This window comes from Melanaphis sacchari, unplaced genomic scaffold (genome assembly GCF_002803265.2).
Source record: "Melanaphis sacchari strain LSU unplaced genomic scaffold, SCAv2.0 Contig77_pilon_pilon, whole genome shotgun sequence".
NCBI classification, from domain to species: Eukaryota; Metazoa; Arthropoda; class Insecta; order Hemiptera; family Aphididae; genus Melanaphis; species Melanaphis sacchari.
The window spans coordinates 29,653-56,610 of NW_020271547.1; the positions used below are offsets into that span (position 1 = coordinate 29,653).

General features: G+C 27.7%; 2 protein-coding genes across 2 annotated transcripts; one reads left to right on the top strand and one right to left on the bottom strand.

The window, feature by feature from the left end:
• Positions 1-1,998: 1,998 nt before the first annotated feature.
• On the top strand, positions 1,999-16,564 carry LOC112601349 (zinc finger protein 778). The gene is made up of 5 exons (XM_025348929.1): positions 1,999-2,292; positions 13,020-13,290; positions 14,292-14,811; positions 16,180-16,293; positions 16,370-16,564. Exons 1-5 carry the CDS (start codon positions 2,059-2,061, stop codon positions 16,482-16,484), a joined length of 1,254 nt encoding a protein of 417 aa, XP_025204714.1. The 5' UTR covers positions 1,999-2,058; the 3' UTR covers positions 16,485-16,564.
• A 2,306-nt stretch (positions 16,565-18,870) lies between these two features.
• On the bottom strand, positions 18,871-26,939 carry LOC112601398 (40S ribosomal protein S4). The gene is made up of 6 exons (XM_025349024.1): positions 26,829-26,939; positions 26,179-26,437; positions 21,506-21,603; positions 21,275-21,446; positions 21,071-21,200; positions 18,871-19,065 (listed from the first exon to the last, which is right to left on the bottom strand). The coding sequence occupies exons 1-6, from the start codon at positions 26,829-26,831 to the stop codon at positions 18,930-18,932; spliced, it is 798 nt and encodes a 265-aa protein (XP_025204809.1). The 5' UTR covers positions 26,832-26,939; the 3' UTR covers positions 18,871-18,929.
• Between the last annotated feature and the right edge of the window lie 19 nt (positions 26,940-26,958).

Here is a 26,958-nt window from a genome sequence, read left to right on the forward strand (position 1 = left end):
AGTATTGGATTCTAAAAGTTAAAACCGTATCCGTAATCTGACTAGATGTTGGTAATAAATATCTCTATTTGTTACGATATTATAAAAACGGAAACAATCCATTGCCCGAGTGATTTTCACGGATTTTATCTAAAAAAACATTACTAGAAACGAGCAAATTTGAAATTGCAATATTTGCATATTTTTATTATTATTCAGTGTTCTTTTAACGGTTTCAACTAATTTTCAACAATATATTGTTCTGTGGTAATGTTGATATTATTTATTTAAATAATAATGTATGCCACACCCTCCTGGAGATCGTGTTCAAGGCCAATGTCACCTAATTTGGTCAATATCGGACAGTGCCTATACCCTGATATCGTGGACACTTTGTACGGCGATAATAAATTGATACAATTCGATCGCGAACAATTTGTACGGTATAAATAAAGCGGGAATTATATTTTAAAGATAAGATAAAATTAAATTTCTTAAAACTTTGGATTGCGAATCATGATCGAGATGCATAAGAGTCAAGAGATATGTATTTGGTATCACACTATTAGAATTATTATATAACATGTTCACTCTAAAATAATATAAAATGAATAAAAACCAAATAACTAAACTAAATCCAAAAATTTTTAAAAATGGATATGAATATACAATTTTAAGAAAACAACAATAATCTAATATACGTTGGAAGTGTTCAAAAGTCACTTGTACGGGGAAAGTTACTACAAACCTTTATGAAACAGTGAGTTTTAAGTTAAAAATCATATTTTCATAATATCTAAATCATAATATTATCATATTTTTTTAAAAATACTTTTGTATGTTTTGGTCATAGGTAGTATGAATTATTTACAAAATGGACTGATCATAACCACAATTCGAGTGATAAAATATTGAAGCTGAAAAACCTTACACTAATTAATGTGAAAAGCTGATGTACATAACACGAATTTATTACCATAACTATTATTATTATTTATGTATGTAAACTACCAGTGTTTTGTAATAACAAATTATGTCTAACATTTTATGTCTCAACATTTTTTTTTTGCTTGAAATAATACAAAATGTCCGCCATGTACAATTTATTACTTTCTGAAATAGTACAAACTGTCCGAGGTTTTTATTTTTTCTGGGTGACCGTACAAAGTGTCCTACAACTTAAAATCCTAGCTACGCCTATGGGTACTAATATACTTATTTCAATAGGACATAGTTATACGCGCGTATACAGCGAAGAGAACTACTTAAATGATCGTCAAGAACTTATCAAAGTCTAAGGCTAATGATTCTTATGGAACTTTTCAATAATAAATTATTCAAAATGTTGAAATCCAATAAATTTTCCCACCTTTAAATTCGTAAACACTTAATATAATTTCAACGGAACCCAACAAATTCTTCTAGAAACAATAATAATAATTATTTACACAATATATATATACATCGAAACTATATAATATTTTTGAACGTGTGTAGATCTGGGTCCGGCCCTCTGCGCGCAATTCCTCCCCCAATTACGACTCACGAAATGAGGGTTGACGAATCGCGGGGATCGAGTAATCCACCATCGCCACCATAGTAAACCACCTCCACTATCACTGCCACCTCCACGAACACCGATGATGAATAATTCGAAACTTAGATATATATATAGATACTCGTATATCATATTATATCGCCATGCGTAGACAAAAAAATCAAAATTTAGGTCTGGGTGGCGTAGGGAGGAGGTCAGCTGCGACCGCGACTAATTCGGAGTCGCACACATCATCGCATATAAGTATATATAATACAATATACCATAATGTATACTATATATGTATTACGATAACACCAAGGCACTATTCGTACACCGCAAGGTGTTACACACCCTGTGCAAGGGTCGGGGTGGGTCCGAGAGGCTTTTGCGGCTACGATTGCTCCACCCCCTAGAGAACCGAAAGGGTCGTGATGTGAAAAACAGGTTGTGGTGGCAGTTACACTTGCCGACCAGCGATCATCCGCCGAGCAGGTCTTCTGCGAGATAATATTTCAATAACGATAATAATAATAATAAATATGATTGGGAAAACGCTTGCAGCTAATAGTAATCAACGGGACGTCACAAGACTGCATATGCAACTCCGGAATCAGCCGTCGTCGGATAGTAAGAAGACTTTCGTTGCTGCATCGTATTTGCCGGCCAATTGCGGTACGACAGCAGTTGATGTAACGGATGTGCTATATAGTAGTAATCCGCACTCATCGTTATCAGGAAACGATAATGCAACTTCGTCAACCGAAAACAAAACGGTAAGTGCCTCATCTACTACAAAAATCTGGTACACGGCTTGTGATAGGTATTTTCAGTATAAACATTAAAAATAAATGATGAGAGATTTAAGATCTGTTTAAAGTTTAACCATTAAATAGGTACTAAGTCTTTAAAATTCTTAATGTCAAATATCTACATACAACTGTATTAAAATAGTACAGTATATGATAAACTAAGAATTAAGATAAAAAATAATTATTAATATTTATTTATATATTATGTGAAAATGTTAATACGATAATAACTTATAAGCCATAACTGAGATATTAAAATTTAATAATATTACAAGTATGATAAATACGCTGAATTCGTATTTTGGATTTACTATACATATCTTGATAACAACACCTAACAAAACTACAAAACTAATAGAAAACTTTAAGTTTGACAATATTAGTTTAAACATTATACATTGATTAAAATTCCTCCAGAAAATCTCTATATACTTGAATGACTTTTTTAATAATTGAAGTAGTAGGTACTTAGTAAGTTACCAATAAATAAAATATAAATATTTAGCTTCCTATATAAAGTCAACTTTCAATAATTGTAGCTAATTTCCTGCATTTTCCTTTTTTTTTTCATTTTCCAGTATCTAAAAGACTTAATTTGGACATGAAAAATACTAAATTATCTAAAATTTAAAAAAAAATAAGTAGGTATAGATATTAATTAGAAAAATAAAAAATGAAAAAGGTGATAAGTGAAAAAAAAGTATTAACTCTGAATTATCCATAAAACTAATCAATGATCATGTAAAACTATATTTTTTATTTCTTTTTAAATTCTGAACGAAACGATGAATGTATTGGTTTTATAATGATGTACTATGTCTTTAATACAATATAAGAAGTCAAAAAATATTTCAATTTTTACCTTTGAGAGTGGTTTTGGAAAGAAAATTAGATATAGATTGCACTTTAAACAAGTAAAAATAAAACATTTCTGATATTATTTAAAATAGCTAAGGAAAAAATTAAGGAAAACCAGTAATTTTTACGTAATTCCAGTTTTTGATAAAATCGATTTCGTAGTTTTGTCTAACTTTAAAATGAATAACCGTAAATAGGTACTTAAAATATGATATAAATATGATCGTATTTTATACATAGTATATTTTAAAATTATTTTAACACTTTTTAAGCTATCTATCTATTAATTATATTAGATATTTTAAATTTTTAAATTATTTTGTAGTTAAAAAATTCATGAAAAAATTATTTTATATCAAAGATTTAAAAATTTAATACAAGGTGTTTTATAACTTTTTCAATTTATATTTAAAACAAATTTTCACCGGAAAGTAAAATAGTTTTCTATGACTGATTAGAGTTTAAAGTTTAACGACATAATATATTCCCCGTATAATAATTATTAATAACTAAACAGTTTCCTCCTAACAATTTTTGTTTTTTTGTTGTAAATAATGTAATTCAAAAGTGAATGACCATAGTGCTTGAAAATTTTCACCAAATCTAGTTAAAAATGTATAAAATGTTCAATTTCTATATGTTATGCTTGAAAATGTAATAAAATATTCCTCATAATAGTAGTTTATACCGAAACAAAAATATCTAAGATATGTATCATTACGATTTTTTTTAAGTTATTTGAAATTCCAGTTTAAACAAAATTAGAAGTCTAATAGGAAAATAAAGATTTTATTAAATTAGATTCTAGTTGTTTCTGCTGCAACATAAATTAGAAATAATTTAAGTAGGTAATCAGTAGGACACATTATACTAGTTGCGGACAAATTAATAAAGTCAGTATTATAATATGACAGTTGCGGACACGAGTTTTGTTGTCGTAGGTAATACTAATTGCGTACAGAAATTTTTTTCATAAAAACCACGTGAGTTGCCCTTCGCCACTTTTTCAGGACTCAGGCGAAATTTTTTTTTGAAACAGCCTGTATAAATGATACTCTACCGATTTCACTGTTTGAATAATGCAACATTTGTTTGCTGATAAATGCCTCCTTTTTGACAGTTTTTTTTTTTCGTTTTAAATTTCGTACAACAGTAGGTGCAATTCACTTTCGTATAGCTACCAATTTGTACTTCATTTAAGGCGTCGATCAATTGGTATAATGGTACATAATAGAGTGACTGCGATAAAACATTCCATTAATGGTTAGCGTGAACACCTAAACAAGCATTTGTGGTTTGTGAAATAGAAGAAAATAAAATTTTTTACTTAACATTTTTATACAGAAAATAGACGACCAGAAACACGACAGATATTAAGCAAGCATGAATAAGGTTGTGGTTAAACTGATCAAACATATTTTTTAACAACTGTCTCAATATCGTCAATATCAAACAGTAATTTCCCAACGTCCATGATCGTTAAATCAAAAATAATAATTGGACATTTGTACACAATTAGTATCTTATAATTGTGTCCACAATTCGTATGTTACCTTTTTAGATTTCATCCGCAACTCACACAGTTTTTGTTACTTTGTCCACAATAATTCGGAAACACCGAATCACTAATTACGGTCACGGGAGGAACAGCTGGTCTCACACACACAATAGTTACCGGTGAAACCCGAAAGCGCAAATCGACCTTTTTTTTCGATAACCCAAAAGCGCAAAATTAATTTGCGCTTTTGTACCTTGGTAGTGGGATAAAAGCGCAAAAATAAATTGTATTACTAGATACAATATTTTACTAACCTAACGCGCGACGCGCGACGCTCGACGCTTTCCATATATTTACGCGTGGCCTTATGGCTTATACCCGTTCCACGACAGATTGAAGCAACGCATCGCGACAATTATTACATTTGGCAGTATCTTATCGTAACACATTACGATGACAGTTGATAATCATTTAAGATAACTATAATATACAATATAATATAATGGTGTATACAGTATAAGTTACATTAAATAGGATTTTTGATAACTATATAGCTTTGCAACTACATAGGTACCTATATAGATATTATGTTCTATATGACTTATTGAGACGTTTTATTTTTAATTGTAATTCGAGTGTTTTAAATCGTATATACCAGATATTCACCTATATCAGTAGGTGCCTATGCTACCATCGTGTTACGTGTGCGTATATTTGTTTAACCAATTTAAAAAATATTCAAAATTGTATTTTTTATATTTTACTGATTTTAATATCACAGTTAATGCTTATATAAATATTAATAATAACTACGATTTTAATTAAATACACTTTTTTTAAAAAATTGATTTGCGCTTATGGGTTATTAAAAAGGTATTTTTTTTTTTTGCGCTTATGGGATATTTATTTTTGCGCTTTTGGGTTGCGTTTGGGTCATATTTTGCGCTTATGGGCTACAGCCAATAGTTACTTATTGACTATTATATTGTTTTATTTTTGTTATAACTAAAGACCGGATTTATATGCATTTTAAATTGTAAAATATGCATGCAAACATGCACTAAAAAAAGTCAAAATATGCAAGGAAAAAATGCAAAACATGCAAAATAAAATTTCAATTTTATATTTGATTTTAATTTTGCAGTGATAATTATTTATTAATTTTATTACATTTTTCATAAACAAAAAGTTACATGTATAATATAGTACAAAAATTTAATTTTTTGTTAAATTGTAATTTAATTTTTAAACATTGATATATTGTAAAAAATATTTTATTAAAATTAAATAGTAGATACATTGGTGATATACTGATATAAATAGGAAAAAAGTACGAACAATTTTATTGAAGGTAGTAAATTATTAATTTGAAAAACAATAAGTTATCAAAGTATGTTCCATGTTTATTTCCGTGAAATTATGACGGCGATCTGTAAGAATGTACTTGTATGATGAAAAACTACGTTCGACATCAACACTGGTGATTGGAGCATATTTAAAATTTGCTATTATATCCAGCGAATAATTTGGAACAGATAAATCGTCGAAATTAGCACTGTTACCTTGAAGTATTTTTGAAATTTCTTTTAAAACCATTAATCCTTTATTTTTATTCAAAACGTTTTTACATTTTGTTTTAATTATTGTACTATTTGCACTAGTAGGAAGTTCATTAACAGAGTTTTCCACTTGTTCTAAAATTTTTAACGAGTCTACAAGGGACAAATTAGAGGTTTCAAGCTTTTTGATACTTTCAACGATACATAAAAAATTTGCTTTAATGTAAGCAAGATCATATTTTACATTAAATTTATTAAAAATTGATTTACAATTTTGAATGCATTTTGTATTATCTTCTAAGTTTTCAATCACATTTTTGAACTCTTCAAAATGATCTGCGTAAAAAAAGGCTGACTCTAGCCAAGTACCCCAACGGGTAATTATTGGCTGCGGTGGTAAATGTGTAATTGGCAACATTTCTTTATATAATTGAATTCTATACGGAGCCTTTGAGATATTCTTTGAGACGTAAAATATTTGATATTATAATATTATATAAACGTACCTATGATCTATGTTTTTATTTGTATATTTGTACGGTTTTTGTTAAAATATGCAAAAATATGCAGATCATGCATTAACGTCAGAATATGCAAAAATATGCAGTATAAAATTTTGATATTTAATCAATCAAGTAATGATTTGTGGACACTCATTGACTGCATGTATATGATGTTGAAAATAACAACATGCATTTTATGCAAAATCCGGTCTTTAGTTATAACTATTGTTATTGAATGTGTTTTGTGAGTTATATAACATTAAACTATGTAGATTATATACCTGTCACGTTATCGCATGCCACCGCACCAGCTGTACGAATATTTTAAAATTACCGTCTTATACTTATTTTTTACCGTACGTCATTGTGTCAACATTGTTATGCGTTCAATAATATAATAATTTTTTTGGCTATTAATTTTTGTTACTACAATAGTAATAACTTATTACTAATAAGTAATAACTAATAACTAATTACAGCTTGTAATAATCGTACAATAATAATTAATAATTGTTTTCTTTTATATTATACTCGTATTCCTCGACGACACCCGCATAGACCAGACTCGAATAGCCTACCGAGTACCGTTATGACTTATTATATTATTTTAATCATAGTGCACCAAAGAGTCTATTCATATATGTAGCAAATCATCACTATCTAGTACTCGTATCTACCTAATATTATATTTATGAGTGCGAATCGCCACAATTTTTATTATGCTCTTTAAAGTGTACTCTAATCGTCACTTGATTATTGTAATATTTAAATATATTTTATATTATTCCTCAAGTACCTATTGTGTGTGTGTGTAAAATTATTATAATTTTTTTAGTTATATGACTAGCTGACCAATCTGTGCTCTATAAATTGTGAGTTTATCTTAACTACGAGTATATTACATATTATTGAGCCAAAAGAGCTAGAAATTATTATTTTACTTATTTATACTAATTATAAATTTTATAGCTCTAATAATAATTGCTTTTATATAGGCACCTATATATTTTATTCTGTTTGAGCCAGAAGGGTCATAAATCATAATATTATTATTTTATTTTATTTATCCCATAGATATAAAATATAATTAGATTAAACTAGATTGCGTACTTTTTTTATCATCAATATTATTTTAACGTGATATAACTGGTGTCTGGTGTGTCACTGTTCGCTTTTTTTAAATAGATTAAATTATTTAAAATCCTACATTATTACACACTATGACCGTATATTGTAAGTAATACTTAATACAATATTATAAGTTATAATTTATAGAAATTTAAGTAAATATCAATAATTTATTATAATTATTTTAAATTATATAAATATAAATATAATAAATTGCAAAATATATTTTAAATCCGTTTTATTAAAGAGTTAACCTACTTGCATATTATAAAACAAAATAGTTATTCTCAGTTTTTTTAATTTACTAACCACAGTTTTCATAATTGAACTTTTTAGAATTTTACTAAAGGAATTCAATCTTATGTTCAAATATAAACAGCAAATTGAATGAATAACTTGTATTTTGTGAGGACCACAAAAATATGAAAATGATGAGCTCGACGTATCTGGTGATGAGTGGTATAATATAATATATACAATACTCATATTTGTAGCATTTTGATTTTGTATTGCTTATATTATTTTAACCTATTTCTTACAAACCAAAAAATATTAGTCAGTTCTGATTTCATCAAAAACGTCATTATGTTATTACACATCAAATGAAAAAAAACAATTTTGAGTTACTTTATTATTCAAATGATTGAAATAATTTTATAATTAAGTTTTACGTGATTTATTAACAATAACATAAAAATCAATTACCATAAATAAATTCTTATTTCACCAAAATATTAAGCATATAAATATAAACATTTAAAAAAAAAAAATCTTTAAAAATTAAAATTTTAGAAAAATTGAGCATTTTGAAGTTTTTTAACCAAAATTTCTAAATAAAGTTTGTGCGACTTTCTTTAAAAATGCCATCAAATTAAGTATCCAAAAAACACATTTAAAACAAAAATTTCTTGGTATTTAAACTGCATTTGTTCCAAAATAACTAATTCATGATCCAATCATAAATTGGTACGTAGATATTTATGAAAAAACTGAACTTTATCTTTACCTTCACGATTATAGCAACTAAATGCACAATTGCACAATACGTAACAGGTATTATAATATAAAAAATTAAAATAATATAAATTATAGTCGAGATTTTGGGTGAATAATTAGGCAAATTATCATATAATTCTATGTAACACAAACGTTCACTGACCCAAGTAAGGATAGCAGCCACTGGCGTTATGCTCTTATCAGCTGAGTTTGCAATTTAGTTTATACTTTATATTATCTGTGGTTTGTCCATAAGGGCCGTACATTTATTATTACTAATATCTTTTATACATTTGTGTTGATGTGATTTATTTTCAAGTTTTATACTTATTGATTATTATTTAAATCGTGTATTATACAGCAACTTATAATTAGCCAAATTGTTCATTATTACCATAATTTTTTTATTGAGTATTTGAGTTAGCTTTTTATTAGTTTGAATTTTTAACACGCGGACACACATACATACTTATACACAAATATATTACATATTCTGAAATACGCGTTAAAAAAAATTTTAAAAATACTTGACAGTATTTGGTCGGCAATCCCGACCACTGCTGTTTAAGCTATTTGCCACTTCATACTCAGCTATTCCTCCACATACAGATCTAGGTGTTGGTGGGTCACAAAACTAAATTAGTATCCGGGCGCGCGTATAACTGCTGTATGTTCCTAGTCCGTGCTCTTATTCTGCAGTTATATCGTATAAATTATAGTCAATATGAGACATGTTATACAAATAATAAATAATAATATCGACATTATCGATAATACGAGCGTCAAAAGCACCTATCTATTATAAGTCTGTTATCATCTTTTGGATCAGTTAAAATGCTTTGACTCTCTACTTGGAGAGTTTCTGGTAACAAAGTGAATCTATATTGTTGGTACTTTGGATAATAGTATTCATCGTTTAATTATAAATAATAATATTGTTCGTGAAGACCTAAACTTTTACGTATATCATACATTTTTTTATACGCAATGAAATGTTTAAAATGTATAGGTTACTTTATAGATAACACTTATTTATACTATGAACATATTTTCAGTGTTTTGTGGTAAATTAATATTAACTCTAGAGTAAATAACAATAATATATATGATATAAATTCAATGTATTATTATTAAAATAATTAAATATTAATAATATAAAGAAATGCAATGTTTTCGCCAAAAATTAAATCAACCAATCATCGTTACCTAATCACAATTTGGATTTCTACTGTCCGTGAAAATACGATCCGTCTATTTTTACTCCAGAATCCTACAACCCGTAAAATTACTTTCCGGGATTAAACATGCGTCCAAATATACTCAGTCTTAACATATGAACTGACAGATTGTCTCCGCTCAAACCCTTTTTCATACATAATATAGTACAAATTTATCATTGTATGTATAATAAATCAATTTATCAACACATTTATTACAGTGATTCAATCAACACTTAATGGCAGAAGAGTGGTACCAACATTTTACCTTCTTTTTTTTTTTATATTAAACTTGATAGTTTTGTAAGAATAACTTATTATTTTGCTGCGAGTACTTGACGTTTATTACAGTAATCAATAGTATAAGTATATCGACATATTCTCAAATTATATTAAATTTAACAGTAGGTAGTAATAGTATTATAAAGAAACTTACTAGCAAACTACAAGAAAAAAACCTATTCTTAGAAAATTAAATGAACATTTATATTAATATGCATATTAATATTTCAAATATTTATCTCGGTAAGCTTATATTTTAAATTCAGTATCAAGTATTATTTTAGTGTTTAATTATTATTATTGTTATTTTCTATAAACAATGACTAATTGGCGTCCACTTCCATGATAGTTTTTATCATTTTTATCCACGCCTTATTTAACTTTTAAATTGACAGTCCTAAAATTTAAAGTCTGTAAAATTAGAAAAAAAATATGTGTAGGTATTTGGCAATCTTGCAGTCATCAAAGTAGACTCAAAAATGTAAACTAATGTTCAGGCATTCAACTCGTCTTAATAAAATACTTTTTTCAAACAAAAACTAATTCGGTTATAATGCTTTTAACATTTTTTTTTTATATTCTTCAAATATTGTCTCAGAATAGTTTCTATTAATATAAATAGTCCGTCGATAATAATTCACGATTTATTATAAAAGAAACATCGATTGTTATTTTATTTAACTAGGTACCTAATATTATATATACAAGTGAATACTAAAATATATTATACCTCAAATCTCAGTCGTGTTTCATAATATGGTTCATTAAATATTATTATATGTTTACCATAAATTATACGTAATTAAAGTGTTTAAATCATAAACATACCTAAGTACTATAATATATATTATTTTATAATGATATAATCAAAATCATAACTCAAAATGAGTTAAATGAGTATTTGAGGACCAACGATGTTTCAAATGTTAATACTGGAATAATTAATGGTATTCTTGTTTACATTGTATTTTTGGTGAATCTAGATCTGCAGTCTTTCATCTAAATTCATTATTTTAAAAATAATGTTTATAATTATTGTTTTAAAAAAAGGTAACAAAATATTTTTAATTATGAGGGTTATGTTCTTACAAAAATAAAAGAAAAAATAGAATAAAAAAAGGTTCCAATACTTCCTACAAACTGTTAAAAATTTAGTTATAAAATAGAACCACAGATCATTTACGTCTGCATATGGACATAGATATGGTTTAAATGGTATCAAATTACATTTTTTTTTAATGTAAAACTAAATACGGATTAATAACTAATTTATATTGATGGAAGACATGTACAGTTTAGGGTGGTTCTTATTTTTTAACTTTCAAATTTTTTATCGGGCACTCTTCCATTTTGTTTATTACTATTAAAAAATAATTTAGGTTAAATTTGATAATGATATCTCACCCCCTTCACGTACCGCAAAATAGTTAAAAACTACTAATGACAGTTGATTTTCTGTTTTTCGAATTTAAACCAAATACTATAAAATCCACATAAAAACATATAGAATCTTAATCGTAGAACATTTTATTACCTACAAAAAATATTCTTACACAATTTCTTGTAAATCCTTAATTTTCCGAGAATTTGTTAAATAACCCGACTTTATGTTTATTTGGAAAATTTGATTTTTTTATGGTTATTCTAATATATTTGACGTATTATTGAAATCATGACAGTCATTTAAATAAAAAAAAAATTTAAAAAAATATAGTATTATAATTTATAAGTAAAATTTGCATTAGACCAATAACTTTGTTTTTACAATAGGATTTATGCAATATTTTATTAAACAACTCTTTTCTATCACTATGAAGAACCAAAAAACATAATTATTATTTTATTTTAAAGATTATTTCATAGTAAAGTTTGATACTTAAATATTTATTTTAAAATAATTTCTTAAAACCATTATTAAGTTGAGTATTTAGAGATTAAATTAATTATTGAATTATTAGGTATATGGCGTTTTTAACTTTTCTCGGCTATGCCCTAGGTATTTACGACGATATAATCTTGCACAGTCTGAAATCATTTAAAATGTAATTCAAATATTAATTATTTATTTAAACACAATTTATAATGAGTAATGACTATAGTTGTACTTTCTATACTTATTATTTATATTAACAACTTACTTTCAATAAAAATTATTTTTGGTCTTCATTTTTTGTTATTTTATCATTGAATTCTTCCATAAGTTTTACTCCACATTCAGCTGTATCATTTACAATCGTAAGTGACCTAATAGTGTGTTGACCTAGGATGTTGGTGATTTTGTGTGTTCCATTCTGATGTACACATTTATTTTAGTAGTTCTTTAGCTCGGTATTATCGGAAATAGTCATAGCATTGTAATTTTTGTAATAACATTAATTACTGAAACTCGGTTTACTAGTGATCTCAAATAGGTACTGAAAATACCGAGTACCAGTAAATAATAATTACCGGTAAACCTGAAATACCACCAGCTTTAATTAGATGTACAATATAAGATAGTGCAGTGTAATTTATAATATTTAGCAATATTACATTTGTTATTGTATTAACAATAAAATTATATTCTATATTTTCTAAACTGACATAATACTATGGTCTATGTTCCACTGCACTATATAATCTCACACTGTTATATTACTTCCCTGCGCAGAAGTACTTGGTGTCAGTGGACGACACGGGACGATTGGTGTGCGCGAACGGTCACCACTGTTCCGCGGCCGACTGCAGCTGTTGGATACTGTCCGTGCCGCTGGCCGACGACTGTCACACGTACAATTGCCGGCTGTCGCTTTTGGCCGTCGGTACCGTAGGTCTGCACACCACCGCCGCTGTGATGCCCGGACAATCGCTCAAGATGTGGTTTCCGCCCGATCTCCAACTAATGCTGCACGTGCCATTTCTCACGCCCGTCAACATAAAAGGTGAGCTATACGACACGTCACCGAGGCTGCAGGCTGGGTATTATGCTCTGCGAATCTAAATTGCGCGCTTAATGTATCAAAAATATAAATTATAAATATACCTATGGTATGAATATAATTCATTTAACGGAAAACAATTATTTCAAAAAACACCAGCGTTTTTAAAAATATTTTTTTTTTACGCAATGTTAAAATGTTAATTTTTTTCAATTGTTTATTATTGGATGACAATACATATTTCATTTCATATTCCAAAGCAGAATATTATTTAGAATTACTCAGAGTATTTTAGTAAATAAAAATCAAATTTCTGACAAGTGACAAGTAGTTAATTACTATTTACTAACCTAACCAAGCCTTGTCGTCACCTTATATCGTCATTAAAAGATGGTTGACTCGGCCATTCGTTGAAATTACATTCTGTCTAAAATTCAGTTCTCCCAGCTAATATAAAATAATAATTTTGGAGTAATATATTTTTTTTTTTTAAACCATTTATACAAAACTTAAAATAATGAAACATAAGAGGAAATAAATCAAGAATACAGATAGTCATTATAGATGTTATTTTGGATTAAACAAAATGTTTAAGTTAATTTAAGTAAATGTTTAATTGTTTAAGAACCATAAGGTACAGAACTAAAACTAAGCAGACCTCTGATTCGACCAGTGGTGATGCGTGGATCTGAAACTTAGACGATCCATAAGTATAATATAATAATTTTTTAATATTTGATTAGAAAATTCTTAGATTTTTTTTCTTTGACTTTCCATATTAAACTGTAAAATACATACATTTATCGACCAGTTCAGCACAATATCTAAAATTAACTTTAAAATTATTGTATTGAATTAATTTTTAAGTACATAACTTATGTCTTATACCTACACAGATCGTAATACTTATTACATTTATTAACTAAATGAACTTAATTAATAATTATTCACTAGAATTATAAATATTTATAACATACTTAATGTAAATCATTTTTTTTTTCTAGACGAGAGAAAGTATGTGTGTCACAAATGTGGTTACACGTGTGAAAAACCTAATCCACTAAAAATTCACATGGCACTAGACTGCGGCAAACGACCGCATGCTAAACTCTGGTCTAGGCTGACGGCCGATCATTGCGAAAAGAACCAAACAATCGAAGCTTCGTTTCGGTTCAGTCTAACGTCAGCTGAGTCACGGGCGCCCTTATCGTCCATCTCCACAGACTCAGCGTTCCGACCTTACTCACCCGAATCTTCGGCAAGTAGTAGCGGCTGTCCGATACCACCGTCACCACTGAGACAACCACCACCAGCAACGCCATCGTCTTTGTCGTCCGACCAAACGCAACTACAAGACGAACCTCTTGGACAAGTGATCGGGGGCAAAGACTCGGCGTTCTTTAATCAGCGTTGTGCTGAGATGGAAACCATCGTCAGCAACCTTGGCCACTCCGACCAAGGACACCTATGCATATACTGCGGAAAAGTCTACTCCAGGAAGTACGGACTCAAGATTCACATCAGGTTAGGTTACGAATATACTATATTATAGTATTTTTTTATTTCTGTTTTGAAATGATGACAATGACATGGGAACTACTTTCGAATTATTTTCGCGACGTCGCCATCGTTTATTTGAATAATTTTGATTGAGACATAGTATTATTTAATTTTATATTTCTCGGTTATTTTCTTTAGGAGCACACATATTTTAAAGTTTTGTAATACATTTTATGTAAGAAAAATACATTTATAGCTTAGTATTTTGCAGTTAGCACCAATTTTAGTTTGGGTAGTTTACCTTTTGTCTCTGTCTTTTTGTTGTTGTTCATCGTCCCAAGAACCGCTTGAGCCATTATGTATGTGGTGGCCTCGTTCGTGACACTTTTACCCTTCAATTGCGATCACATATAGACTGCGCGAGTACTGTTGCGTGGGTGTCCTACTCGTGCCCCAAAGCAGATGGCCTCTGTGGGGCAGTTTCTGATGAGGTGATTAGGGTGCAGATAAGTCATTGGTTAGGTGCTGCACTGCTGCTTTCCGCTCGTCTCTCAAAGTCTTGTCTTCTCCGAATACTGGATCCACTGGTATGAATTTTTTATAGTTTTCTTTCTGTTTCCTCCATTCTATAGTTTTAATGTGTTAGATACTCGGTTATAAGCATGTTCAGTCAATGGCGCCGTACGACGACTAGATCTGTGCACCCTATCTTTCGCCTCAATCGCAATTACCTAGATGGTGACCAGTCGTATTTTTAAGCACAATAATTTTATTTTTATATAATTATACTTCAGATTTTTAAAATTTTTAAGTACCTATCTATCACTTTACTATTTTTTAAGTTTTCCTAAAGATTTCACAAACTATGAAAAATAGTAGGTACCTATACATAGTACGATGCTCGCGGTCTACGTATTATTTTCAACTACAATAAATTCTAAATAACTATTTAATACCTAATTTATTATACGAGGGATGGACGTAATAATAATGATTTTCCATGGGGCAGGAGCATCACCAAACCTAAAAATAGCCTCGAGACAGTTATTTGTACGCTTCTGTGTTCGAACATAATAACTAGAAAATCAGCTGAGATATAGATATTACATTAATATTTGTAACTAAAGCAATAATTATTAATTATTAGCCTTAGTTTAGTATGTGTATACTATATAGTGTACACCCATATTAAAGTAACTTCTAGTTTCTACGCCACTAAATACGTTACTCACTGCATTGTCATATTATAATGTAGATTTTGACATTTAAATTACATCGAATTATAATTTAACTGTCAAAGAATTTAATGAAATATTATATTTTACGCAATAAATGGGTATGATAGAATTAAACTTAGAAATATATAGTTGTTTTTTGCTGTTTCCAATATAGAACTCACACTGGTTTTAAGCCGCTAAAATGCAAGTATTGCTACCGACCGTTCGGCGACCCAAGCAACTTAAATAAACATGTGCGGTTGCACGCAGAAGGAGATACTCCTTACAAGTATGCTCTTAAAACACATTTTCCCCCTAATTTATATAACTATATTTTAATCGCAACTTTCGTTTTATTTATATAGATGTGATTGTTGCGGTAAAATCCTAGTACGCAAGAGAGACCTTGACAGGCATATGAAGTCAAGACATGCACAAGTTATACAAAAAACTATATATAAAATGCATGTATCCATATGACAACGCACTTTTTCCTGAATTGTGCTGAATTTATAGTTGATTGTTAAAATTGTTGTGATATTTTTATCTTAAAATTAAAATGTATTTAATCATTTAACACGATATGAGTACAATTATTTAAAGATTAAATTTAACGAGACGATATTTAAATTTAGCATGCTCAATAGAACTTTGTAAATTTATAATACTATAAATCTGTTATTTTGTACACATAGTTTAATAAGTTTTTTATTAAATATATATTCAATACATTCATTGGAAAATATTAAATAAATTATTATTTTATATTTCTTTATAGCTAATATTGCCATATTGGCCATTTTGATAAATTTGAATAGCTTGATTGTAAATTTGTAACACAAGGTTTGGGTTAAGGATAATTTTAAAGCGAGTAGAAGAAAAATTATCTTTATGTTCTAGTTGTAGATTACGACACTCATCATTCGATATAATATATGTTTAACTGTAATCATAGGCGTACGCAGACTCCAAAAGTACGTAGTGTCCATACTCCATATATTAGGTATTATCGGCTATTTATATTAATACTATTAGACCTTTTTTTAAAAGTTTAATATGCTTTTAATATACACATTATAAAAAGATACAAGTTGCACACTTTCGTATATCATTTCTGAGAGAGTAGTTATGGCTGGTTACAATTAAAAAGAAAAAATAAATGAATAATTATATTATTGATAATAGATGTCAGATGATCACAAGTTTTACTTAGTAAATTGAACAATTGGTTTCTCAGTACCTAATTACAATTAACTCATAATAATTTTTAATATATAATATTAGTCACTACACGACGTCTACGTTATACTATATACAGACTTTCAATAATAAAGTGTACCACAGTAAATTATCCTGTTTTCATTTTTACTATTAAATTTAAATTTAAAATTTATTTTGGCGAACAAGGTATATTTATTATAATTACTATTGATAGATGAGAAATTTGATTGAGACATTGGGCATTCCGGCCCATGAAATTCACATCAAGGGAAGGCCAATATGAATACATATAAAACCATAATGTACCATTAAGACTCTTATGAAAGTACTGATAATTCACAACCCACTTATTTTTTCATTAATTTTATAAAATATTAGTCATTAAATAAAAATAGTATACCCCTAGACTAATATTTGGTATGCCTAGTTCGTATACCAAATATTTTTATTTTTTTTTTAAGTTTGTACAGTAGTTTTTTAAATATTATAATATAAATATAGTGCCAAACTATTCAAACAATTTTCAGTAATAGTACTGAAAAATGAGGAGCATATCTTTTAAGTGAAGTGATATAAATCAAATACTTATAAAACATAATTAATAATTATTGAAGTAGTAGTAAAAATAAACAAGATATTATAATACAAACTTAAAAGACTTTTCAACGATGTATGCAGAAATGAAAATGTCTAATAAATACTCTAAAGTCTAAATACTCAAAATATTGATCCACTGGCCTCAGCAATGTGTACTCTTTGAACATCCATTCCTATACTATATAAGTGAATATATCATGTAGATACTTGGAATTTTCACAATGTTATTATATTTTTAAAAACTGTCATTTTAGTTTCTACTCTAAAATAATTGATAATAAATTAGTAACTATGTCAAAATTCTTGAAGATTTAATACAAAATCCCAAAAATTGTTCTTATATTATAAAAAAAATATTAAAAATAAACATATAATTATTTTTTATAGACATTTAAATTCAAATTTGGACGAAATTACTCATTTAAATTATGTTAACTATTCTGTTATGAATATTGCTAATGACATTTTTGATATTAACTATTTAAACTATGAACCTATTTTTATTGATTTGCAATATTTAAGGAAATATATGAATATATTTTGTTATAGGAGTTGGTATATAAATTATAATAATTAAATATCTATATCATAAATTCAATATTTTCAAAAAATTGGTAAAATAAAAACAACTGTATTAAAACAATATACACTTAGCGATGATAAAAGGTGAGAGACACTCTATGATCAGAATCAATATATTGCTTTACAGCAATCATTAAATTTAAATTTAACAAACACCAATTTGAACCACACGACAGACTGTACAGTAGAGGGTAGTACTCACTTACCTACCTACTTAAAATGTTATTGTTATCTTATTAATAACTTAATTTCACATCAATAATAACTGTCTATTAAAGTATAAAAAAATTTAAAAAAGTAGAAGTACCCATTGTTATTTAAATAAAAATAAAATTATTCATAAATGTCATAACAAGAAAACTAATATTATGATAACGTATTTATGTAAACAATTTTCAGAAACAAAAAAATGTTATTATGTATAATTTAGGATCAAACATTGGAATATAATAAAAAACCAATTGTATGCATATTTGTAATTTATAAGTCATTTATTAAACCACATGAAAATGTAAAAACAAGCTTTTAACGTCTGCTTGACTTGGTCTTCGCAGCCAAACGCTTGTCACGTTCTTCAGCAATAGTTAATTTAACTCCTTTACTCCTTGGCAGAGAAATGTAGTTCTTTTGACCTTTTCCAATAATAAAAACGTTGTTCATCCTAATAAAATAAACAAATTTTTAGCACAAAAATAAAGATGTAATTTAATAATATTAATACTACACATTTTGTGTGGATGAGTTTCAAAGCACATAATTCAAATTAATTAACTACAACTATACTCTGTATAGTTATATGAGCTACCTCAGACAAATTTTGATTCAGTTTCAGTCAGACCACAATTATCAACTAAATATCAGTTTTCATTGTCATTAATAGTTTCTAATACTTTCAAAAAAGCACCTATATCAAGTAAATCTTATCAAAAGTTAAATTAAATATTTGTTAGTATAAAAAATTACATTCACAAATACCCTGCATTAGACGTTTTAAGCAGCTAAAATTACCACCATAGGTTACAACAATACAGTAAATTCCATTAATTTTAAAAACCGTACTCAGCGGCTGCCTACTGCACATGGTTAGGTTACCTAACCTAATCATAGCTTTGTTCCTAGCTGCAATTATAAAATTTTAACAGTTGTTCAACTTTCAAGAGGTTCAAACTCATAACAGACAAAAAAAATTAATACTGGGTATTATTTTCAAAATGAATAGAGTATAACAGATGTCTCCAATCTATAGTTTGGTCAGGATAATTAATGTTTTGAAAATAATATATTAGTTGTCTTTGTTTTTGATTTAGTCCTCTAATAACAAACATTTTTGGCCTGCAATGTCAAAATATATTTTAAATTTGGCTTGCCATAAAAAAAGATTGGAGAACCCTAGAATATAATCTAGTTAATTAACATATGTAACACACATATAATTATCTTTATTTTTATTACATCCTACCAAGATATTTAAGAGCTAAGTTAGTATAATTAAGTGATTAATAGTCAATGTAAAAATAAAATCCATAAATATTTATTTTTTAAACAAGTATTATTAGCTTTAAACATTTATAGATAGTGTAGAGCAATTCTACTTTTATTTTTTTTTATAGTAAATGTATTGTTATATAAATTTGATATTATTTTATTAAAAGCTGAAATTTTTCTAGTTATTGTTGCTACTTTTATAAGTGTTCTTGAAGATAATGGCAATGAGGACATACTGCTAGTCATATATAAAATTCATAGAAAAATGGGAGTGCAGTCAAAATACAAACAAGATTTGGAACACACAATATTTTACATACTAAAATAAAAACTTCACAAAATGTCAAAAAAATCACCTTTTTAGCAATATAAAATTAAACAAAATTAAAAGTCAAGACAATATAATACAGTCGTCTTAATAACTCCATTTTTTTTTTATTCCTAAGAAATTCTTATATACACAATGCAATATTTGTCACAATAAGTCAAATGTAAAAATAGTTCATAGATAACTGTTATATCTTAAATTTTAACATTAGAATAATCAGTTTACAATCATAAATGTACAAATGAAACTATCACTATGAATATTTACTGTAAAATAATACAGTTGCCACATATCTTTGTTGTATAGCGTGTATATTTTGTAGTAATGTCTCTTAAAAGTAAATTGGTTACATTGCCATAATTGCTGAAAATGTAAACATAATAAGTAAGGTAACTAAAAGTGGTAAATTTAAAAACACCACAGTATACATTTTCAACCATTCTTAAAATAAAGATGATATTTTATGAAACTAATCAAGGGCCTATAAGAATGAAGATTTAAACATTCCAATAAATATATCAATTTGAAAGGAAAATGCTGAATTTTTGAAATTAAACTTGGCCCCACAAACAATTTAAAGTTAGTCAAGGTTGGTTAAGCAATTGAAAAAAAAAGTAGAAACAATGTTATTTTTATAAAATATATAATGAAAACAGTTTAGTTGAGCAATTAATATGTAGTGACTGGTTAATAAAATAACATCTAACTCAAATTATTTCACATTTTTTTAAAAAAAATATAGAAGTTGAATTAATTTTTATCTCCTATAAAAAATTAAGAGTTAAAGACTCGACTGTATAACAATCTGACACTCAAAAAAAAAACTTTTTAATAAAATAAATATAAAACTTACCGAGTAGCAAAAATATGTTCATTTGCATCTTTAATATGAACAATATCAAAAGATCCTGGATGCCTTTCCCTGTTGGTAACAATACCAACACGCCCCAAGTTACGACCTCCAGTAATCATGCACAAGTTTCCTAACATAAAAATATCAACATTTAAAATCAATTCTCATAACACCATAATTTTCTAAAATAAATATTTAATTTACCAGTTTCAAAACGGATATGATCCAAAATTTTAGATGATGCAATGTCGTATCTAATAGTATCATTAACCTTGATGTTTGGATCAGGGTAACGGATAGTTCGGCCATCATGAGTTGTTAAAAATGGCACACCTTTGGGTCCAGTTTGTACCCTCTTTACTTTGCACAGCTTGTACTACAATACAATAAAAACAATTAAATTAAGTACCTATAATTTGTACATCAAACAATTACTTTTGCTTCTTCAGGAGTAATTCTATGAATGGTAAAACGACCTTTCACATCATAAATCAATCTAAAGTGCTCACTGGTCTTTTGAATCGATATAACATCTATAAAAACATGAAAAAATATTTTCTTTTAAATTGTTAGCAAGAAAAACAATAAAATAATATATGCATAGTGTTCCTTAAGTACTAAATTTAATAAGACAAGATAAGTATACATTAATTAAAAAAAAGGAAAAAAATACACAATGGATTTAAGATTATATACAGTAATTTTATATTGTTCTGCATTCAAGTGACTGTTGTACAGGTAAAAGAAAAAGTTTCTGATAAAAACATCGTTGTCGTTAAAATCAAATAAAAACATGATTAGAACTAATTAATTAAGTAATTTGTTATTATTAATTTTATACAAGTTTTTCTCATTAAGGCCCAATAGTTCATAAAAAATTAAGTTACAATGGTATCCACCAAAATTTTTGAATTACGAAATAAATATTATATATATAATATTTTCACTTTATTTAATAGGTACTTATGGGTAAGTATGAAAAAATCATTACTTATCTATACAAATGGTATCTTACAATTATAAAAATTACATAATTTAATAATTGTTGATCAATGATATTGCAGATATTTTACTGTTTTCACATTATTAGTCTGTGTTCAATTGTTTAATACAATATACATAGTCTTATCTGTAGTTTTGTACTCCATAATCAATAGTGGAAATTTTAAAATCAAATAAAAATAATGAAAAAGTGGATTTTAAAGGTTATATGTATACTAAACATAAAGAATGTAATCAGTTTATTCGGTGGAAATGCACAAAAAGTAGTTATAATTTAAGTGCCTAGCTATATTAAAATCATCATTAAAAAAAAAAAAAAAAAAATTGTGTTTATTGCAATCATAACCACACAGCATCTGATAAAAATACTATCAAAGCCATAAAATCTAAAAAAAAAAAAAAAAATGGTTCTACACCTAATCAAATTTCAACGAATTAATTAATTTAATATCCAAACAAGTTATAATGAAAATGCTTACAGAAGAAGAATCAATAAAATGAACAATTCAAATGCGAAGTGAAAATAATCTTGTCGAGCCAACAAATATAAAATTGTATAATATTTGAATGATGATATTTAAAGTTTAGGGGAATGGTATTAATGGAATACATAGGCGTGATTACGGGGGCAGCAGGGGTAGCTTGTGCTGCCCCTGTAATATCTAAAAAGGTCGATGATTTGCACTTAATTTATGAAATGAAAAATATTATAATATTATTTCAATTAGATATTTTATATTGTTTTTCCCTTGCTAAAAATGCAATATTTGTATATAACTATAACGCATTAACATATTATTCTAATATAAAAAGAATCGTAAACTGTAATCAGTTCATAATTATTATTATATTGTTTAAATCAATGACGCAGTGGGCCGGAGGGGACTGCTTGCGCATTACTTCTTCCGAGGAATTACAGATTTGGAGCGTATAGCTATAAAAATAAGACTAATCGTAATGTGTGTAAAAATAAAATTATTAGAATGCATTAATAGAGGTATATTGAAAATTCCTATGTATAATATTTTCGATAGAATTAACAAACACCACAGGACACAGATATAATATTTTATGTCCGCGACAAACACTAAAACACGCATCGCACACACGTATAATATTGTTTCATACTCATACATAATAATATTATTTAGTATTTCTGTTATTTATTTCGCTGAGTAGTATTAATGTAATTTAAACTTTAAAGTTATAAATTTATTGTTATCATTATACTCATATAGCCGTATCATGGATGTTTTTAAAAATAATAAAAAACAATTGGGAGGAGCTGCTAAAGATCGAAATAAAAAAAAAATTAAATTAAGAAGCATTATGGGACAAGAGCAACTTAACGCATTGCTATTTTTATTAATTGAGCAAAAATTAGTATCTGACATAGATAGAGATGACATTATTGATGAATTTAAAACTTTTTCACAAAAAAGAAGACTTGCTCTTTAATAATAATATATATGTTATATGTATATATGCATATTGTATAAATATATTCCTTGTAAATTTTTAATGTCCTGCACTCCTGCGTTATATTAATAATATAATAAATGGCTTAGTTTTATAAAATAATTTTCTAATAATTATTATATATGTATAAATATGTACAATAATATTATATTATAATTATTATATTAATAACACTTATCCCAAATAATTTTATGATCAAGAGTCTAGACCATTTAATTATTATGATTGTTAAGGAAAATTTGAATATAAAAAAAAAAATTTGGGCCGTTTAGTTAATATGCTGCCTCTGTAAATGAAGTCTAGTCACGGCCTATGATGGAATAGTTAAAATTTTCTTTTATATGATAACCGATTTGAAAATACTAATGAGAGGATTATCATGTTTGGTACCGACAACATGTTAGATTTATTAAGTCAATCTAAAGAAGAATGGTTAATGGATGGAACTTTTGGACTTGCGCCCTAAATATTTTTTTAGTAATATATTATTCATATAAAATATAACTGTGAATATGTAACTGCAATTTAAGCATATTACAAAGAAAAACAATCCACATATGAACAAATTTTCAGAATAATTTTGGATAAATTTAGTAAACATAAATTTAGTAACCTAACCTAACCCAGTTAAAATACATTTAGATTTCAAAATATCTGTTATCAATGTTCTTAAGAATATTTTTGGTAATCACTTAACAATAATAGGTTGTTTTTATCATATATGCCAAAGCACTCATAAGCGTATATAAAAATTTGGTATAGAGAATAAATCTTGTACAGACGAGGATTTCACCCATTATTGTACTATGTTAGATAGCTTAGTTTTTCTCCCACTAAGTCATGTCAAAGAAGGAATGGATTATATTTAAACTATTGTTCCTCCAAGCACGGAGAATTTAGTAAATTACTTGTAAGTGATCCTTTGCATCGAATAGGAACTGATAACTATTTAAGTATTCGGTTTTGTTAACTTTCTCCTCCAACGAATTTGTAATTTGTATTTTTTATAATTTATAATACATAATAAAACCAATTAGGTTAACATGTAAAGTTTAATTAATAAATTTGTTTATAAGTTTTTATCTGGATTTTTTTTTCCCGGCAATTATTATACAATATTTTAATAGATCATTATTATAAAATGATTCAATGGCAAATAATAATTTTATTTAAATCAACAGTAGCATAGATAATAATTAATATTTAATAGTTACAAGTAAAAAAATAAAACAGTAGTGCAGAAAACACAACTCTTTAAAATTACAGTTTAACAATATTTTAAAATAAGCTAATACACAATTTGTAAGGTAGGCAGTAGTAAGCCCGAAGGGCTAAATTTTAATACAGCTTTATCAACTATTCAAAGGGAGCAGGGTGTCACTCCACACAAAATTGCCAGAGTTAAGGCACAATTTTTCGACAACATTCTATTTACACCATAACCTTTTAATGAGTAAATAATGTGTATTGGGCTAATACAGAATAGATATTGAGAGGTAGTGGTGATAAATAATTAAATATAAAATTCGACAATTCAAAATTTAAGCTCAGATTGCCACTGATGATAGGTATGCACTAAGTTATTATTATATATAATAATGACAAATCATCAACAACCATTATTCAAGCATAATTAAATACAATCTGTCAGGCCCGGGTCGCGACATTCACTCATGGTGCCTAAGAAGAGGTGGCGCCACAGGAGGGTTTTCCGGATAAACATCCAGGTCTCCAGCCCAGAAGAACTGGCTAGACTCCGCAGCACACGGAAGGATGTCGTGTGGGCTGTCATGATCACATTTATTAAAAAACGTGAATATTTTTCATAGTATTGGATTAATAATAACTATCTTATGACAAAGACTTAAGAATAGAAAATTTAAGATTGGATGTTGTATTAGTAGCTTTAAACAAATATTACATAAAAACATTAGAAAATGAATTGAACATTACTACCTATATAATTAATATAAAAACATCAATTAAAACACTTTAGAATATCATGGAAAATAGAACATGGCTCTGAAGTAAAAACATCCATAAGACTGCCAATGATGGCATGACAATCAACATATAAATTATACATTTTCACAAAAAAAATCAAATATATTTCTTAAAATTGGATTCCTTAGACAGTAACTTAACACGTTCATGTCCGCGTCAAATTCAGAGGTTGAGCGCACCCATCCGCGTAAATATTGATAAAATTACACTCGTAATGTTATTATATTAATAACATGTTTTATAAGAATAAAAATGCCGGGAAACCGAAATCAGCTGTTTGTTGTTGTTCAAATACTTAATAAGTATTTGGCCATTCAGTATAATATACTGAATGGCCAAGCTAAATATAATAATCGTTCGCCATCAGCCGACGATTTTATAAGACACACAGGAATAATTATGATATGACGACTACGAGTTGTCATTGGCTGGGCGCGCCCGACATCGTACGACGACTACATGTCGTCACCAGCGTTGAACGTGTTAACCTATGATAACTTCATCTATAATTTAAATAATTATAAAAAAAACTGAACTTAAGCCTTAAAGAGAAATTGGTCTAATAGATAGTTGACAAATATATTGGAATATAGGTATTTAATAATTAAAATGGAATAACTCACCCATGAAGCCAGCTGGATAATTGGGGTCAGTACGGACTTTACCATCAACTTTGATTAGTCTTTGCATGACAATCTTGGTGACTTCAGCACCGGTAAGTGCATACTTCAGACGATTACGCAAAAAAATCAATAATGGTAAAGACTCTCGAAGTTTGTGTGGACCAGTACTTGGACGAGGAGCAAAGACGCCCCCTAATTTGTCCAACATCCATGCTTTGGGTGCGTTTAAACGCTTCAAATGCTTCTTCGGACCTCTGGCCTGTAAATAGTTAAAAATGTATAAGATTCATAAATAAATTAATAATAACATATATTTCATATAACCAAGTAAACCGGGTAGTCTATACAAACATCGATAGTTTCACAGTCCAGACTTTTTTCAATACCAGACTATCATTAAAATCGGGATTATAATGAATAATTATTATTAATACTATGACGGAGCAAATATCGTCAGAATTAAATTGATGGAGGATAAAAAAAATTGTTTAGAAAATCAAATATAATCAAGTTTCAACCAGAACGATATTACACGTAAAAAATATGTATTATATTAAAAAGAAACTTGAATAGAAGTTATTGGTGCAAATATATTCGTAGATAGAAAGATGGTTTCTTGGATTAAGATGGATAAAAAATTAAAAACTTACCATTTTTAAAGAAAAGTGTTACTGTGCCAGACGCGAAAACTAGATGAACATTTCAACAGAACACCAACATTCGGAAAGATAGTAATATTAAGTTTGATTTTGTAGGTTAGGTTTTTATAAACAAAATTTA

Excerpts from the sequence above, each read along its gene's own strand:
- LOC112601349 (XM_025348929.1), top strand. The coding sequence starts at position 2,059 with ATGATTGGGAAAACGCTTGCAGCTAATAGTAATCAACGGGACGTCACA. Across the intron at positions 2,293-13,019 it reads CGTCAACCGAAAACAAAACG|AAGTACTTGGTGTCAGTGGA; the intron begins GTAAGTGCCTCA and ends TTCCCTGCGCAG. Across the intron at positions 14,812-16,179 it reads GGACTCAAGATTCACATCAG|AACTCACACTGGTTTTAAGC; the intron begins GTTAGGTTACGA and ends TTTCCAATATAG.
- LOC112601398 (XM_025349024.1), bottom strand. Across the intron at positions 21,447-21,505 it reads TTACTCCTGAAGAAGCAAAA|TACAAGCTGTGCAAAGTAAA; the intron begins GTAATTGTTTGA and ends ATTGTATTGTAG. Across the intron at positions 19,066-21,070 it reads GAACATATTTTTGCTACTCG|GATGAACAACGTTTTTATTA; the intron begins GTAAGTTTTATA and ends TTATTTTATTAG.